The following is a 19,296-nucleotide window of genomic DNA, read 5'->3' as shown; positions in this document are numbered from 1 at the left end:
GTTGCGTAAATAGTTAATCGTCGTAAACGTAAAGTCGATAAAGGAAACCGAAAGGAATCAAGTCGGGAGTGTTTAAATTGATAATCAAAATACCGACGATCGGCAGCGATCGGTTGAATGAATCGGCTCCACTGTGACAGATATACGATCCCGAGGGAGATCCTATTTAAATGAACGCTCTACTGTCGAAGCCAACTCCAGTAAATACATTCACACCGGACCAGGCGGTCGTTTATCAATCTAACTACCAGCCCGGGGGAGGCACGTGTCCCGAATCCATTTCGCGATCGTCTAGGATCCGGATAAGATCTGGCGCAGCTACATCATAAATCAAACGCAACCGTTAATTGGCCGCCCTGTCGGTTGCCCCGTCGGATATTTCGGCAGCCCACTTATCACCGCGGCACGGGATACGGCAAACTGAAACAGGACCACCGGTCGTCAACCGTACTGACGATTGATGATGGAAGTTTCGATACCATTTAGCAAATGAATTATCTGATGGTCGACCAGTCTTCGCACTCTCAATGTGGATGTGGAGTTTACCACTCCAGACGTGGGAACGATTAGCAGAAACCCCCGGCGGCAACACTAACCAGACGAAACAGCCGTAATAAAATCGGCCGCCTAATGTGGCATAAAATAGCGAGAAAACGCGACGGTTCGCGAACCGACCTTCACCGTGCATCCGACTAATTAGATTCTCCGCCAATGGCGAAGTGCATTCCACAATGCAATCCGCATTAATCGCTCTCGCTCGTTCACACAGGCGGCCAACGCTTCTGCTTCTTCGACCGGGCCCGCGGAGCGGAGAATGCGTCCGAGGTCAGTGGAGCAGTAGGCAGCTGCGGCGGCGGCGGCAGCAGCGAAACGCAACACGTGACCAGCACCCGTGTCGGGAGGTGGAAGTTTTTCGTTTACATAATCAGCCTGCCTGCCTGCGGCCCTCTGCGGCCTCACCGGGCCTCAAAGCTTCGCCAAATGCCAAAGTTAGCCGCCACTCGACGGTGACGTCTTCAATCGATTGGCAATTGGCGCAAGAGCTGAGACACGTTACCTGGCCGCAGGCCACACTTTCCAGGTTCCGGATTCCCTTTTCCGAACCGTGAAACCCAAGATGTACACATCAACCCGGGGCCGTCCCGAACCGGCGCGAGATAAACGTTCGCTGGCAGCGGATGTGAAACCAGTTTTTGGTCAATTTTTAAGCTTGAACTTTGAAGTCGCAACCGACTCAACCGGCAGGTCGTCGGTCGTAGTTTGGAAGTGAAACTGGCAAAAAAAACCCAAAACCCGAACCCCGTAGCCAAGCGGCGGGCGGTAATTTAATTTAACAGACTGTTGCTGCTGAGATGTCTCGCTCACTTCCGGTCAACGAATGCGCCGAAGGTCAAAGCAGGTGTCCGCGGTATTTACGAAGGCTGTTAATAAAGTATTGATAGTTTTGAATTTCCGCGGGTTGCTGTGACGCTACGCATCGATTGAGCCGATACGGGCGGCCTCGCAGAAGGAACTGAACACGATCAAGATGGGGATTACTTCTAAAGGGACAAAACAGATGTTGTTGAATAAAGTAATATTTTTAAAAAAAACCACAAAAGTCCCAATACTTTTGGCACAGCCCTCGCACTGTTTTCTCAATCAGCTGGGAGAGTGCTCGAACGCGAGTTTTCCGCCAGAAAATCGATTCCTCCATCTCTCCCAACACACATACACAGGCAGCAGTCGGAGTGTGTCTCTCGGAGCCGAGTGGAAAACCGGAGCACAACTCGTTGCGCGGAACTCCCGACCGGACGTCGGGAATCGGGACTACCGGGAATCGATCCGTGGCGGCCCGGAACCGGAAAGCCTGCAGTCGCGGCTCACTCGCGGCTCATATTTAATTTTGCGCCAAAGCCGTCCACAACCGGAAGCCAACTGCCAAACGGGGGCATCGTGCAACAAGTTTTCGCGTGCCAAGCCATCGTCATCAGCGTCGTCGTCGTCGTCGGGTTGTCGATTGTGTTATTGCACCCCAAAAAAGTGGGCCCTGTGTTGCCCTCTGTTTTTTCGTTTTGATTGCCGGTGGTAGGGTTGTCAATTTATGCTCTTCGCCGACAACAAGACACCGTTCTTGATTGCGTTGTGGGCTTTGTATCAATTTTATTATTATCGTTTTATTATCATCTTGTCGCTCCGCGTTTGTGCACCGTAAAAAATAAGGAGATTGATGAATGCCGGGTGCTGGGGATTGGAGTCGAATGGGGGATGGCTTTGGGCGCCTTTGGGGCGTCTTTTGTTTTTCGCGCGGGACCCACTTATGACGGGGGTGTCTTTTATGATTTCGATTCGCACCGTTTTTTTTTTTGTATGTACTTTCTTTCGCAACTTTCTCGCTTCTTGCTTCCACTCTGTCCACGCATTCACTCTTCGCTTCGCTTGAACCAAGCAACAACCTCCCGTTCGTTCGATCTCACGTTCTCGCGTTCTATAACCTATCGTCTACTGCCTCGCTCGGAACACCGTTACACGCGCATGCACGCGTTTTCACAACCCTTCGGGGAAGATTGAGGTTCTTCACCGTACGCCCTACACGACGCCCTATGTGTGTCGCGCAGGCAGCAAGAAACTATGGCCTATTAGTGGTAGTCTGTTCTCGATCGTTAGTCGCTATCGAATATTTACACAGGTTTGGGCTCGACGCGCTAGAAGTATATCATCATCACTACCTGTCCACGCACCTCGGCGTTGGCTGGGGGATAGCGTGATAGCAAATCTAAAGCATATAAATACAAATCGTACCGTAATGTTAACAAAGTATATAATTAAGCAACCAAGAAAATAAAAAAAAGGTTTTTGAGAAAAAAAATGGAGAAACTGAAAGCATCGATCGAAAGCCAAACCGCAGTGAACTGGGATTGGCTGAAGAAATCCAAAAACAGAATTCAGAAACATTAAAGGAAAGGAATCGATCGAATCAAAATTTTGCATAAAGAGCAGAAACATCCGCTTCAATCGAATGTGCTCGATCGCTGATCGAGGGCTAATTATGTGGACCAAATACAACCAATGCGTTGTACCTGTGCCAAAGCTCGATAACGGAACGTAATTACATGTAATACACAAGGAGCGCACCACGATCGGTGGCGGACACACCCTGTGTGTCGATATGTTTTGGTATAATGGATCGGCCGTCGGCCCTCCCTCCGCCGTCCCATGTTAGTCCTAAATTTAACAACAAAACAAACGCATATTACAAACAGCCTAGCCTAATCCGCCTCGCGGTCCGCACCGCCTTACGACTGCTGCTGTTCGTTCACCACCGTCCGGTGGGTGAGCGTGGCCGTCGTCGGAGGTGACGCCGCCGCCAGGGAACCGTTGGTGGCGGTGCCATTACTTTCGGGCGTGTAGGCGGGCGCCTCGATCGATGGCTTCTGCGGCTCGTCGTTCTCCGGGTCATCCCAGTACTGCCGGGCACCGGACCCGAACAGGTTGTAGAACGTGGCGGTAAAGATGTAGACGGCGGCCGCAATCACGAACACGATACGCCACTGGGCGATCGATGGATTGCCTTCGATAATGTTACCGGCCGCGATCGGTGCAAGCAGGCCGGCCAGATTGGCCGCACAGTTGGTGAACGCCATCAGTACGCCCGCGTACCGCGGTGTCAGATCGAGGTGGTTGATCTTGAAGCCGGCGTAGATACCCCCGTTCAGCCCGACGCCGATCGTGAGGATGGCAACGGTCAACGCACGGTTGCACCCGGTGTACGAGGCCACGATCAGGGCGATGGCAGGGCCGTACTGACCGATGCTGTTCGAGATCTTGCGCGTCCAGGTGTGGTTGACGCGGCCCGACGTCAGCATCCAGTCGGCCACCCATCCGACCACGATCGAGAACATCCACATCGCCAGGTAGGGCAGTGCGGACAGGACACCGTTCTAAAAGAAGAAACGCTCATCAGTACCGTCAGCGCCGTTGGAAGTCACTCCCACGCCACCTACCGTTTTGATCGAGAATCGCAACACCTGCTTCATGTAGGTGGGCAGCTCCGTCATCAGCGTCTCGTAGCCATAGTTCTGACCCAGATGCGCCAGCAGGATCGCGTAGAACGGAAGCGACTTGGCGATACTCGTCCAGGGGATCGGTGGAATGTGAACGGACGCGTTGCCCCACAGCGACTGCTGGATGTACTTCTTCTCGTCCTCCCGGATCCGCGGGTGCGTGATCGGGTCCTCGTGACACGTGAACAGGAACGCAACCGACCAGACCGTGCCGATGATGCCGAAGATATAGAAGATCGAGGGCCACCCACCGTCGAACCCGTGGTCGGCCAGCAACCCCGACAGTGGCATCGATATCACCGTCCCGAACTGGGCCCCCGAGTACACGATCGCACCCACCCGGGACCGTTCGTTCGGGGGTATCCACTTGGCCAGCATCGCGTGTGTACACGGTACTATCGGACCCTCGCCGAGTCCCTGGATGAAGCGCACTACGATCAGCCAGCCGGCCCCACCGTTCCGGGCGGCCACCGGCACGACGAACGCAAACACCGAGTTGATCAGCATACCGTAGCCAAGGAATCGCATCGCGCCGTACCGTTTGGCCAGCAGCCCGAACGGAATCTGCGTGATCACGTAGCCGTAGAAGAACGAAGACAGGATGTAGCCCTGCATGCTGGTGCTCCACACGAATTCGCCGTCATCGTGCGAGGTGTCCTCCTCGCCGTAATCCGTGTCCGGACACTCGTCGTCCTCAACGTCCGGGTCTTTCTCGATCGCCGTCTGGTTAACCATCGCCACGATCGCCACTGACATGTTGGTGCGCATGACGTACGCGTTGGCCATTCCGAGGAACAGCATGAACACGATGTAGTGGCGTGATCCGAAGCGTCCTGTAGATGGCCAGTGACCGAGAAACAGAGAGATTGAGATATAGAGCAACGGTTCATAGTGCGAGCGCCAATTTCTAAGAAGCCGGAAGAAAACTTGGCCCCGATGTTACGGTTCGGGTTCAGTTTGGCAAATTAATCTCTGACATCTTACTGAGATATCTTCACCTCAGAGTGGCGGTTGGTGGGAAACCAGCTGGCGCCGATCAGCTGAGCGGCACGTTCGCGTGTGAAAGGATGCGCACGCGTGGTGCACGGTTTAGATTGTGCGACCGTTTTGCGACTTAGCGCGCCTGGCCCGGTGAGCACGTGCCGCGCCCGGACTGGCGGTAAGAAGACCGTATGGTGAGGTAGGTGAGGCAACAAACACAAGATCGGTTCGCAAAACATCGCGGCGCCGATGACGTACGGCACAGTGAGATAGGCACCACGTCCCCGTCAAAACCTTAATGGTACTTGTTTTTAAGCAGTCCTTCTTTTTTTTACAAACGTGTGAAGAAATTCCGATTTATGACTACCCGTGGGCACGTTAGTATCACGAAGTAAACGAACCTGCGGTAAGCCGAACGTTAAACAGTAAACGGAAGCCGGCCACTTATCTAGAGTGAGCTAGAGCGCGATACGGTGCTGATGGCGTCGGTAGCGTGTCCTCTCGAGGAGGTCATCCGCTGGTAAACACACCTCACCGCTCATCTCAATGCCGGGCGTTTAGCCACATCCAGCCATGATTCCGATCCGTCTGATTGAATCATCCTCTCGCTGAACCCTCCCAATTCCGTCCTTAATCAGGTCAAGACAAATGGGTTTAATGGGAAAATTGCGGCCGGCAATCTTACTTCATAAACTGTCGCATCATCGAAGAACACGACTCGAGTGGCGCGCACGTGTTTGGACTCGAGCGGATGACGGTGGAGAAAAGTTAGGTGAGTGGGTCCGTGATTTGGACGGGCCACCCACACCAGTCGAGGTTCGCCGGCCGCCGATTGAATAATGCGCGCCCTTTTATCAACGGGCCACGACCGCCGACTAATCCGACAATTAGTGATTGAGCGATCCGTATGCGCAGTCATTGAAAGCCCATCCTGGCTTGGTCTATCTTATCAGGCGGCCTCGTGAACGGGGGGACCGTGCGTACGTGCATGGTCTGCCCACCTCCGGCCCAAAAACCATTGTGAGTTTATCATTTGATTTGCCTTCAGTTTGAGAGGGAAGACTCTGTCGATAAAGTCAGCGCCAGGCACTGCTATCAAGTCTTTTGATTTTGATCTTTTTGACCACCGGACACATCGTCCCACCGTGCACACCGTGATGTAGCAACAGGGCCAGCGGCCCGAGCCAACGATCTGCCTTGGCCCATTTCTCAAACGACCGGATCCGGTTCATCATCGGCCGTCGCGTGGCTGGCGGTGTGCTTTCGCGAATCAACCATTTAATCGCCTCGTTTAACTCGCGTCCACTATCATCCTCGCGCGCGTCCTCTTCAATCTTGTCACGTCCAATCTGCAACCCTGGGTTAACTTGATTTCTGGTGGCCACCCGGGGGGTTTTGCGCAATTGCGCGCTCTTCAAACCAATCTGGCCCACACCTACGCCCGCATCTGCGCCACTGCTTACTTGCCGGTCTGATGCCCTCGTCCGTGGCCATCTCGGCCTGCTCCCACACGAGCACATGGCCGGCCCGATTCCGGTTCTCGCTCATCGTTGCACGCCGCAGCACAGGTGTTAAAATGTTCACCGCCGGCGCCTCACTCACAAGTCAGTGACTTCCCGAGGCCGGTTTGGGGTTCTCAAAAAATCACACTAAACACGATCGATTTGATTCACACTTGTGGCGCCCTTCGGGTGTCACGCGAGCTGCCAATCGCGGACCGATAAGGCGCGCGCCTGTATGATGCAGCAAATCAGCTGCTCCTGATTGTCCTCCTGCTTCGGGGCCCACCGTTGTGCACTGTCATTTCACCTCCTCCAACTCATCGGATCGCGCCGGACACGGGGAGCAAACGAAAACACGACACCACCGATACGCGTGACGCAGCCGTGACGCTAGCGTGCGCCGGAACGGACACGGGAAACGATGTCTCCGGATCGCGAGGCAAACTCGTGGTCGCTACGACCTACACGGTAAACGCGGTATGCAAATGGGCAAATGCGGGGCCCCGGGATTAGAATAGCCTGACTCCTGACGACCCGACACCTGATCGGCTTGATCACCTCCAACGGACTGGGATCGGTCCCGAGCGCGCACCGGTGGTTTTATTCTCGAAGGAAGTCGACTAGGAGACGCGCACACAAACGCGCGCACCCGGCTACTTAGTGGCGTCGGCGAGTGGCGCCCACTGGTGGCCACCGTGGGGATGCTTGGCCCGGACCGGAAGCGCGACAGCGGGTGTCCTCTGCGAACCGTCTTCGTCGTAGCACGCGGAACCACTAATCCCGGTGCCGATGCCCCACCCTCCGAACGGGGCCTCGCGAGGTGATAACGCGCACCCCGCGCCGACACGCACATCTACACGCGGACCCCGACACACTGACACGTACCGGTGCGACACAAATACCACGCGACGGCGGCCAGCAGATCGGGACGGAACAGCGGCGGAGCGTGGCGGTGGCGGCGGCGCACGCTGTTGCTAAAATTGCCTGAACCGATCATCGACCGAGCGTTGAGCGTGAAACTGTCAAACTCGCGACCGCGGGTTGCTGCGATTTGGAGGAGGGCACGCACACCACCACCACCACAACACCCGTTGCTAGGGATTAGGGGTTAGAAAGTGCAGCTCATTGCACCGCGGGAGACTAGAATGTCTTCTTCGCCGGTGCCGGCCATCATCGGCCACTTTCTCCTCTCGGGTGCCGGTCTTCGCGTGAATACAGGGTGGCAACGTGAAAGTGGTACACTTAAATTATGTCATAAAAATCGAAATATTTTTTTTTCTCTCGTCTAGCTGTTTTAATAACATGCTGTTTAACAGCTGTTTTAATATCACGTTAAAGTAGTAAACATACAATGTATTTTCGAAAGCATTACACGCCGCACACTCGACTTCGTTCGGCATTTCATCCCAGATTTTGACTAAATGATTCTTAAAAGTGTCCAAACTCATATGCTTCAGATCGCCCAACTTCCCTAGCAAGTCGAGTGGGTTCGCATTGGAAGACGATGAGAGCCATTCAGAGGAACTGATGAAATATGGCAAATTTTGTTTGCACTATTTCTGAACAACCAATGCTTCATGCGCAGGTGCTGAATCGTGCTAAAAGCCAAAAATCTTCATCTCCCAAAAGTATGCGTCTTCAGGAGCATCCGACCTGTCGGCAATATCTCAGAGAGATAATCCATGAATGCTCTGCTTTTTAAAAGGCCTATTTCCAAGATCCTTTTCTATTATGTTTTACATGGAGGGGTGACTCATTTTCATATCACGTGCCATTGTTCTTCCCGAGCGGGCCGGATTTCGTCGAATACGCTTCTTCACCGCTTTGATTACCGCTGAAGTCCGTATAGCCCGTTTTTCCACCGGTATCTTTTTAGGGACAACCATACCAGTTTCCTTGAAACGTTTGATGGCCCTGTACACGAATAATCTGGTCAAGTTCATAAGTGACAGCTTCCTTCTTATCTGAATGTTTGTGAGGTTTTGAAGATGCAATATCTTGATTTGTTCTCTATAAGAATCTATTACAATTTTCTGGTGAACGAAACACACAGGCACTGACTTTATCACGTATGAATAAACTGTAAACATAGTACATCTTCAAATAGTAAACAAAGATCGGACCTATAGCTGTAAAAATTAAAACAATGTGCCCTCGAATGAGTGTATCACTTTCTCGTTGCCACCCTGTAGAGTGATCAGCCTATTGATCGGGTAACGTCCCCAGGCTTGCTGAGATGCAATCAAATTCCCCACCAAAACCGCTCTCCAATTCCAAGATGCTCCTCCGGCAGGGGCGGCTGATACAACCTCACAGCTGATACAACAAACACGATAAGACGGCTGACGACACAATGTCACAGTTGTTTAAATTTAAACTGTAAAGGATTTATTTGGCGCTCGCCAAGCCGACGCTCGACTGCTGCCGCTGGCTCCCACGAGACACACACGCGGAGTAAACAGAGTGGCTCGGAGCTCGGAAAAAAACAACGGTTGCCTTAAAAATAAGACAAACCACTCACGGTCGGGCGGAGTGGTAAAAATAGTTCACATACCGGGCGTCGGGCGCGTTTGGACAAACACGGGTGGTGTCGTCTCGCGCGCCACAACCAGAACGTGACCAACGCGCACCCCTTTTTCGAGCGCCACCTCCTGGGAGTCCTGGATGCTGGGGTACTTTCCGCGAGCGGTCCGGGGCCAAACCGAGATAAGTAAGTCAAATAAATAGGTGTGCTTAAGGCTTCTCGCGCATCTCGCGATTAGAAGATCCGGGTCGACGGTGCGATCACTCAATCGGTAATCGGGAGAAATATGACCGTCCGGAAACGGAAACTTGCCCCCAGGGCCCCGGCCGGGATTTCGTTCATTAAATCTATTCGGCAAAGATGTTCGACGGACAGTATCGACGGACGGAACCTACCCCGTGTGTTTAGTGTCGGCTCTCTGTTCAATGGAAGAACTAGGGACACCTACGAGGGTATTTACTCATTCGTAGAAACAGCACCGCAGAACGGTACGCGGTATGGCGCCCGAGATAAACAGGCTTGTCCTTCCCTTAAAAGGCCACCCCCGGGGGCGTTAGGAGTCAATAGTAGTAAATTCTTCCACGTGGGCAGAAAGACCCCGAACCGACTTGATACTCTCGGACAGTGCCTTTCCATGAATGCTGGGCGTAGTAATGAGAGAAGAAAAAACGAGCTTTGAAAAACAATTGAGGGGTACATCTGTGATTCGGCTTGGGCTGGGTGGATCACTATCGCCGTCATCGCCATACTTGGCCCCTTTCGATACTCGGTGCGCGACTGCTGTTTGTCAAGCAGTTTAGTGCGCAAGATAGCGCGCACCTGATAGCGTGATACGATTGCCGTGGGCCCTGACAAGATCACAGACGAGCGATATCCTCGACGGCCGAGCGAACGTCTTGGCAACGAAGTAAAAAACCCCGTTCGAAAAGATGACGAATCCATTCTGCGTGCCATCCATTAGCATTCAGCGAATTGGGCGAATCCAACTCATATGTTGCCAATTTTTTTCGTTTCTCTTCGTCACAGTGCTTATCGTTTAGGTCCCTCGATAAGCGGCCATTTATGATGGCTCCGAAGAATAGTTCGGCATCTCGGTTCGCGATAATTTGAGGGTGTTCTTTCGACAGGGCTTTATCTGTCACACAATGGGGGGGCCTATCACATCAGCGGACGAGCACACGCGTGGCCACGGGGGTTGTAAACGGTTCAAACAGCGCGCCCACAATGAATGTTTATGAGAGTCACAATACGATTTTTATAATTAACACATTACGACCAATCTTTGTACTGTTCGATGATTCGATGATAGTCCTACGGGCTGGAAGTTATCGGAAGCCGCCATTAACACCAGCGCGCGGCTTCGGTCTGCGCCCCGCGTTTGCGGACAACGTGCGCGGTCTCGAGCGCGCGGACTGTAAACAAATCGACACTGTGAAATGGAAACGAACACGTGTTGGTGTGTGCTCGTGTTGTACTCACACTGCTGCTCACAAAATACACACATCAGAATATTGGGTTTATGGTTTTTCAAAATGTAGAAAACGCTCTTTTGAATTTGAATTCTACCACCGCGAAAACGAAGTAGGAAGCTTCAAACTTCCTACGTTTTTTTTTGGGTAATAAAGCAACTAGTTACTAAAGCAATAAAATTATTTATGAGCAATGATAACGTGATGTTTCACATGTTTTCATATTCAAAAAGCAAAATTCAGGCTGAGAAACGCATGGTAACACCAGACCAGACATTATGGGGTTTCTCAGCTTCTAAGATGGCAAAAAACCCAAAATATTGTAAACTAACTGATGAAAAACGTCCAACTTGATTTTTTGTTATACTAGCAAAGTAAGTAAGGCAACAATCGGTTAAATAATCTACGGTTATGAAAACGAAGGTCGCACATTAAAAATCGCGGACGCAAAAAATCAACACCAACCCTATCTACCGACAGGTGTCTCTGCTCACCTGACGGTTCATAGCTTGGCTAACCGCTGAGTTCTAAAATGTGAGCGAAAGTATGCAATGTACTAAATCAAACAGATCATTTCAATTCAAATAAATTGATTTCATAAATCGCGGTTTTCAACTGTGAGCACATTTATAGACTAGCAACACAATTTTAAAACTATTATTAAAATTAGAAATTTAAAGCGGTATTTGCTAAATGCTAGCACACAAACGATTCGTGGCCGTTTCAAATTAAGATCCGTTCTGAGGTTGGTAGATTCGGTTCTGAACCATATTTATCGCTAAACCTTGAATTTCTAATGAGGAAGATTCCAATTAACGGAAGATTCCCGACCCGGCACACGACAGATAATTGAACAATTGCCGTCCGTTGAGTATGCGACACTGAAACCGGAAATGAATCGTTTGTCCCAAAAACGGAATGGCGGTTTGGTTTAAATTTATTGCTACGACTTGTCCGGGCGGAGTACAACGTACCGGACTGCGCCACGCTACATGCAAATAAAGGTGGTTCGTGCCCGCAAAAGATAAAAGCAATCCCGACGACCTCACGACTGCTTTCGCGCTAATGCAGGTGACTAATGCGCGCGAGATGCTCGTGTTGACACGGAATGGCGTAATGTTTCTGCTTTTTTTCCTTTTTCTATTTGTCAGTTATTCCACCTGGTGCTCACCCGCGTTTGCTCGCACCAAAAATGACGGCATCGTTGATATTTTTGACTCCACTATTGGAAGTGTTCCAAGAGCGCTGGTCGAAAATAAATCCCGTTTTTTTTCGGGCCGATTGAGCGTGCTATCAGTCCGACCTTCGATCGTTCACGATGAGCTTTAAATATGGAAAAAAGCGATCAACAACAATAAACGCAACTTGAGCGATTATTAAATGGCCAATATATCACATCTCTAATAAGGCATTCTGGCGGGAGCAAATAGAGTCAAGCTGCCCGACTCGACAAGAATGTCCGCACGAGACACGGGCCCAACCCTTCGCCGGCCGGAATTCGAACCGTCAACATTCAAAACCACACGCGACACACGCGCTATGCATTAACGAAGTGCCGACGGAGTGAGGTGTCGCGTCGCATTACCGATGAGCGGGTGAGAAATGGGAGAGAAAAACGGCAATCATCCGATACGCGGTGTGCGGAAGCAGTGCGTTGCAGGCGCATTCTTCCGAGCCGCGTGTCCGTGAACCACGTGATCGCGCCCCGGTCCGCCAACGGATTTCCAACGTGCGGAATGCAACCTTTGCTTCACGGTTTTTGGCACGACCGCCCAGCTTCCGGGTTGCTCGCGAACCGGAATGACGATGAACCGAAGGCCGGAACATGTTGATGCTGTGCTCGCATGTTGACATATGTTGTGATTAATATTCCTAGTGTGTCTACCCCATACCAGTGCCTGTGTGTGGGGGAATCGTAGCGGGTGCTTAATTATGCTAGGGCACCTCCATCGGTCGAGGATCGACGGTATAACCTGCTGCCACTCGACGCGGCGCCGGTTGCGAAAACATACCCCACGAGCGGGAGTCCGTTGCGAACCAGACACCTAGTCGGCTAGCGGCCATCTTTGGTGGAGGTTGTGCGAAGTTTTATTTACTACCCTTTCAATGTCAATGTCGGCGCGTCCGAGCGATCGCGAACGTGCGCAGCATGGACGCCATGTTAGGCCAAACAGTAAGGTTACCGCTGCGCTCGTCAGGTGCGGGTTTCGTTTTCTTTTCTGTGCATATTTAACTCGTGCCAAGCAGCTAACGGTAAAGTGGCGCTCCTTAAGATTTAAATTTTTGATTCATTTCCCATTTTTTTCAGGGTACTTACGCTCTGGTTTCTGAGGTTCGGCGTTGGCCAGATACTCCTTGCTGACCGTCATGTTGAATGTTTGCTCGACTGTCGGGTCTCAATCTCACTGTCTCTCTCGCTTCTTACGGCGCTAAACACACCGACCGATGTTAATAATGATGATAATAATAGATAATAATACTGATGCTGTTCGGTTGGCAGCGAAACAAGGAGTGTCCTTCTCGCCGTCGGCTTGTTGCGTAGCTCGTGATGCTCGTTAATGATGCGCCTCCGCCTAACGATGATCGTTCACGGTTCGTGCCTGTGTTTTAGAACGAAACGAAACCGAAAGCGCCAATTTACTAAAACAAATACTAAAACATTCCAAAAATAGCACACGCACGCAGGAAGCTACAAACGATGATTAACACACAAAACGGAAACAAACTCAAAAGAAAAAAAACGCCAACCGCGGATGAAGAGCGAAAAGCGCACGTTTTCTACAGCCTCTGCGTAGACGCGCACACGCTCCGATGCGCCGGGGAAATACCCAAAGGCCTAGAGAGGTCCAAAAGCCACCGTCAGTCCGGTGGGGAAATACCCCCGGGTGGGGGGTTGGCAAGCGATGTTTTCTTGCTGTCAACACTGGGCTCATCATCATCATCATTGGTCCGCGAGAGAACTTCCTTTTCCGTTTCTATTTTTCACGGTTCGGTTGATTACCTTTTAACGGTAGTCGATTCAGTTTACTATAAAAACGAGGACCCCATTAACAGAACATAATATTTTGAATTAAATTAAATCCTATCGGTCACCGTGAGTGTTAATGGGTGTTATAAAATAGTCCACACCAATGCCACCGCGGTTATTGTGACGCGCCAAGCTGCTTGCGTCAAACCGAACGCACAATAGTAAGGCGCTAATTGAACCCCTGAAGTTGACTCCAGAAAACGTGACAGTCACTTGCCAACCCCCATAGGTAACTGCAAACCGCAAGCCACTTTATTCCTGAATGTCTCGGGCATTAACAAGATTGATCTTCCAACTCTAACTGTAACACTTTCACTGCGATCCTCGTTTCACCACACACCATTTGGCCGCTAAGCACTGGTAGTAGGTTCCTCATAAGCGTAGCTGAATGGGATCCACTATTTAGGGCCCCCGGAGGCTCTCCGGTTTAGCACAACAATGTGAAACGGTGTCCATTGCGCAACGCACCTCAGTCCGTTTAGCGGAGTTAAAGGCACTCAATTAGTGCTAAATGCGGCCAGTAACGTTCCACACCGGACACGGTCCTTCGAGGGCCCGAAGCGATCGCGATGAAGTCCTTCACGATAATGACCTACAAGGGATCGCCACCGACACGCCACCGGTATGCGATGGTCCGACATTAGAAGAATCTGGAAGTTGAACGATGGAATGTTCCACTGGCTTCTCTTTGCTTCTTCTAACCGATTCCTCCATTCTCTACTGATCGCTCAGTCTACCTGGCCGGCCGGAGATAACGCACTTCCCGGAAGCACCCGATCCTGGGCCGTCTTCCTGTGGCTGCACCTGAAGCAGTTCTCCGATCCCCGCGGGAGGTTCAAAGTCATGATCAACTCGGCGCCACAAGATCCAGGATTGTGTTGGCCAAACCCGGCACCAATGACCGGCGCCTGATAATGAAGTGGTGAAAACACGATTCATTCGCGGCCTATCAATTGTTCCGTGACGTAAATTATGAGCGCAAGATGCCACGAGAAAGGTCACAGGCTGGCGTCTTCAGGTTCACCGCGCTTATAGGGCGGCCGACGAGAAGAGTTATCACTTGCGACTCTCGACTTCCCGTTCCAGTGCGTGGCACGCCCGGTTTGGTTGGTTGGATGCCCTCCACAACAGAGTCTTGGCTGATTACATATTTATAGTCACGGCGGCCTTGCAACATCTTGAGATTCCGCGTTCGCGTGGATTGAAACCGTATGTTTTTGGCCGTTTGGTTTTGCACATGATTTTGTAATGTAAATTTCGGGCGACCCTCGTCCTTGAACCAAGTGTCACACACACGCGGTTTGTTGAGTCCTTCGGTCACTCCCGAAAAAAAAACAAAAAAAAACGGACCCAAAACACCGTGACTATCACCCGACATTTAAGCCACAGCCTTATCAGGCGTCTGCAGTCAACGCTCCGGTGAGCCACAATGGGGTACTTCAGTTTATTAACGGGAACATCGTACTAATTGAAACATCATTGTCGATTGACTGATGACAACCGCGAAGTGTCACACACGGGGCCCTTATCAGCGAAGAAGTGATGTACTCCCGCGCTCGAGGGCGCTACTTCAGACCGCACACAGTAGCACCCTTCCTGGAGCTCAACATTCCTGTCGGCATCAGATACGAACAGATCAATAGCAGCTTCGGCCCAATAATACACTCGAGATTCAAGAACACTTGCACCCCGGGGGAGGGCAAACTCCAGTTCCACTTGCTGGCGTGGTTGCATAAAACCACACCGAAAACGCCGGTGACCCGGACACATTCGTAACAGGAACGTGGAATTTTCCGGGAGCGTAATTCGTAACAAGTGCCCCACCCAAGGTCACCCAGACGCTCGCTTTTGGAGCTCGTCGCTTACAAACGGTTATAAAATTTGACCACGCCACAGTATTTTCATACAACCCCCAATTTTGGATTGTTGGCCCCACGAATTAATGCGATACATGAATCGCGATTGAAGCTATTATTAGAGCCGTTCTCGATCTCCCTGCAACGTTCTCGTGCCGAAGGAAGCAAAAAAAAAGGGGGAACATAAAATAATTGACGTGAGTGACGAGGTGACCATTCTTCGGCCCGTGACGCGGGCGCACGCGGTTAACCGGTAAACCTGAAAATCGAGCATAAAAAAATCGCGCAACGACCTTCACCGGAACCCGGGTCACTGGGTGGGCCGCTTTGTTGCCGTTTACGTATTTATTATTACGTCCGAACGTTGTGGTTACAGGGTGATATTTATTTGCATTGAAAATTCAACCCAAGGGAGGCCGATCGAGCTCGAGGGAGCTCTATCAACCTTGGGCTTGAAACAATAGTCGCACTCGCCTTGTATCGGAAGCGCACAACTTTTCCGTATCATCCCGTTCCCGGGGCGCCGATGAAAGATAGCGTTGACGGACGGCGGCGGGGGTGGCGTTAGCACATCAATCACCCACCGCCCCCACCCACCAAAGCTGAAGGGTTTTTGGCGCGTATATTCAAATGTTACGCCGCGCGCGCGCCCGCGCGATGATGATGATAATGATGGCGCACAATCGATAACCGTTGCATTGTGTTGCGGAGGCTCCTCCGCTTTTCTCATGTGCTCTATCAAAACGGATGCGCGAACTTGCGGCGCTTCCTACTTTACCCAGGCGCCCCACCTAACCGATGGGAAAATTCTGCCACTCGATGGCCAACCACCGAGAGAAGGATGGGAACAACCGCTTTCGCCCCATTTCGAAGGTGGATCAACGACGATCGTCGACGGTGCCTTGCTTGGTGTCGTGCACGGACGGCAAGGGGAAAAGAAAATTAAAATCGATCACGCGCACAATGACCTCACCGCAAACAGACACACGATCGTGGGGTCTGGTGGATGAATGAAAATTATGTGGTTGGTTTTTAATAACCACGATCGGCTCGTGCGGGGCAATCGCACTAGAGAACCTGGTGACACGTCTCGTTCGCTGGGACGCTTCTTTGTCCCACCCAGAACCCTTTATGGTGGCCATTTTGAGCGCACAGTGGCAATTTATTTAAATCTAAAATGACGACCGTAAAGAAGCAAAAAGGTATCGTCCGCAAAACAATGGTTTCGAAGCGACGTAAGACACCGCGAAGGTGGCCAAGGAAATGATTGTGTTGCGCCCAATTTCGATTGGTTTCGCCCGGCGGCTTTCTCTTTTCCACTGGCCGTGACCGAGCGAGGGCGTGGACGCGTCTGACGGTGTGTCCACCCCGAGGTGCCTTACGTTTTCCTGCGGAGCTTTTCGCCGATTTCCATCGATCCGATCCAGAACCAAAAGGCAGATCACAGCTCGCTTATCTGGTGGAAAAATCACAACCCGTGGCCCCCTGTCATCATCAGGGGTCGATAAGGGTCGATTACAACAGCCCCCCTCCCATCTGTGACGCATCGCTCGATCGCAAAACAATTCCGTGCACCGCAATAGGCCGGAACCGTGTTTTGGGTCAAGCGGAAACAAACAGTGAGCACGGCCCGGGCTTTATCTCCATGGATCGTCCATGGTTTAGAGTGTTCCGCCACTTTCTTGGTGCTTCCACCACTCAGCGCTTGGTTGTTGTTTTCCACGGATTGCTTTCCAATTGCTTCGCCCAACAATGGGATGGAGCGATCCAAACCAAAGGAGTAAAAATGAAATTAGTGCGGGTTGGATGTTAAAATATCACTCCCCGTGATATGCCAATTGACACGTACCCCCGTCTGTCGCACTGATCACTCCTCTGCTCACCTCACCACTGACGGCGGATTTCCCAGCGGATCTATTGTTTTGCGCTCGGCGTGCGAATTACAACGTACACAAGAACACGCACACGCGGACACTGATGAACGGATGGACAAATGGATGGGATTGATGGCACATTGAAATCGTGGCGCACTTCGCGACGATCGCTCTATTACTTACACGGCGCACGGTGATTGTCCGTAAAGCTGAGGTGCGTTGGTGATGTTGGTGAATCCTTCGGAAGGCCACCGAATTCCGGTATGAGGAGGGTGAAATGGGTGAGGACTATTTACCGGGCGGTTTGGAAGCTAAAGCTTATCAAACGAGACAACCCGGACTGTTGTTGCTGTCAAAGTGCAGGACCGTGATGCTGGCGAGCCGTTGACCCATTGCGGTGTTGTGTGGTGTGCTGCAGGAAAACTCGGAATTCTTCCCACGAATCGAGAAGATCACTCACGCACGCACGTGGTGGTGATCGTGAACGACGGAGCACGACACACGGTGGTAATGATGGGTGGTCGTCGTCCTGAGAGGAGGACGTGAATCTCTCGTGACTGGGGAGCTACTGAGGAAAATACACTCGACCGCACCGGCTGGTAGTTGATTATTTATATAAAAGCCGCGCTCGCACCACCACGGCGGAGTGGCGCGATCGTTTACGACGCACCACGCGCACGCACACCACCACAGCAACCGATCGCCCGTCAATCGGCCCGTCGAGGCGGCGGCTCTTTATCAGCACGCTTAGGACGCACGAGGCAATCAGAACGGCGTCAGATACCCGCCCTTTCTCGCTCACTCTTTATCTATCTCTCTCTCCCGCCCGAGCGAGCGATCCTTCTGGGAAGGAGTCACCGTGGCGGGGAGGGGAGGAGCGGACGGTGATAAGAGCTCGGTGCACAAGGCTCGCCCGGCTCGCACCCCGTCATCCGTCCGGGACAGTGTCCGAGTGCAGATGATAAGCGCATTCCCGCATCTCATTCTACGAGACCGGTGGTGGCCCTCTCTTTCTCGCTCAACCCATTCGTCCTGAGATCTGCTTTTGGGGTTTCTATTTTTCACTTCTTAATTCGATTAAAATTTGATTTGTTGTTCAAACGTAAACTTACTGATATCTACTCAAGGTTTAGTATGGCCACTTCACACTGGATACTAGCTCGCCGAGCATTGCTCTACTAAATATTGAAAAAATACTTCACCAAAGCGGGACGAGCGGGCTCACGGCTGCTGCTACATTGGACCTCTTGAACGTGATTATTTGCCAACTCGGCCAGCAAACGGCTCATTTTTTGCCACACACCAAACGTTTGCGAACAGTAAGTAAATAGTGTCTTCAAACAGTGAGACAACGTGAACACAAAAACAACCAATTCGACATGCGCCTGAGACGCTCGGCAGGGTTCCTATTGTGCCGTCCGTTGGAGGAAACAAGGGTTCGAGATCAAAATTGAAGAGTGTCGTTCGCTTCGAATGATTTTCAAAACGGCGCGCGGCTCATCGAATTGTTTACATTCCAGCTGGCGTCAGTTCCCCGGCTACTAATTACTCTTCTGTCCTGGGCATCCCGTTCTTCGCTGCCACCTGCTCAATTAAATGCCGTAAACTGATCAACGTGAGCACGTGTGACCCGCTCTAACGGCTGCTGGGCTTTAACGAAGCAACTGCCACTTACGAAATCCCCGTCTGGGGCCTTCCGGTTTTATTGCTCTCTGGACTGGTAATGGTGGTGAATCCCGGGTCAATTTGCACCCTCCGTACGACCATTCCGGCCAGCCCATTCGTCTTCAATTGATAGCCGCTCGGTTCGGTTTCGCCTTGTCGCTAGGGTACGCACCTGCAAAAGGGTCTCAGCCCAGCAGCGAAACGACCTTGCCCGGTTCGGTAAGATAAGGTGGTCAATCGAGTTATCTACCCAGTGGACCACTCGAATCAAAGGCGATCAAATGCGGTCATGATCAGTCAGCAGACGAGGATTAGAGTGGAATTACTCAACATCGACCAACCGCAAGGCCCGGA

General features: G+C 51.6%; 1 protein-coding gene across 2 annotated transcripts; it reads right to left on the bottom strand.

Moving 5' to 3' along the window:
- Positions 1–2,117: 2,117 nt before the first annotated feature.
- Positions 2,118–17,825, bottom strand: LOC131206240 (putative inorganic phosphate cotransporter). Of its 2 annotated transcripts, XM_058198714.1 has the most exons (4): positions 17,461–17,825; positions 12,837–13,119; positions 3,984–4,876; positions 2,118–3,920 (listed from the first exon to the last, which is right to left on the bottom strand). In XM_058198714.1, exons 2-4 carry the CDS (start codon positions 12,886–12,888, stop codon positions 3,276–3,278), a joined length of 1,590 nt encoding a protein of 529 aa, XP_058054697.1. In that variant the 5' UTR covers positions 12,889–13,119; positions 17,461–17,825; the 3' UTR covers positions 2,118–3,275. The 2 variants fall into 2 exon arrangements, with proteins under 2 accessions (XP_058054697.1, XP_058054696.1); XM_058198713.1 differs by lacking the exons at positions 12,837–13,119; positions 17,461–17,825 and adding an exon at positions 6,488–7,076.
- Between the last annotated feature and the right edge of the window lie 1,471 nt (positions 17,826–19,296).

The sequence above is a fragment of the Anopheles bellator genome, chromosome 1 (assembly GCF_943735745.2).
Source record: "Anopheles bellator chromosome 1, idAnoBellAS_SP24_06.2, whole genome shotgun sequence".
NCBI lineage: Eukaryota > Metazoa > Arthropoda > Insecta > Diptera > Culicidae > Anopheles > Anopheles bellator.
This window is presented reverse-complemented; position numbering and strand designations above follow the sequence as displayed.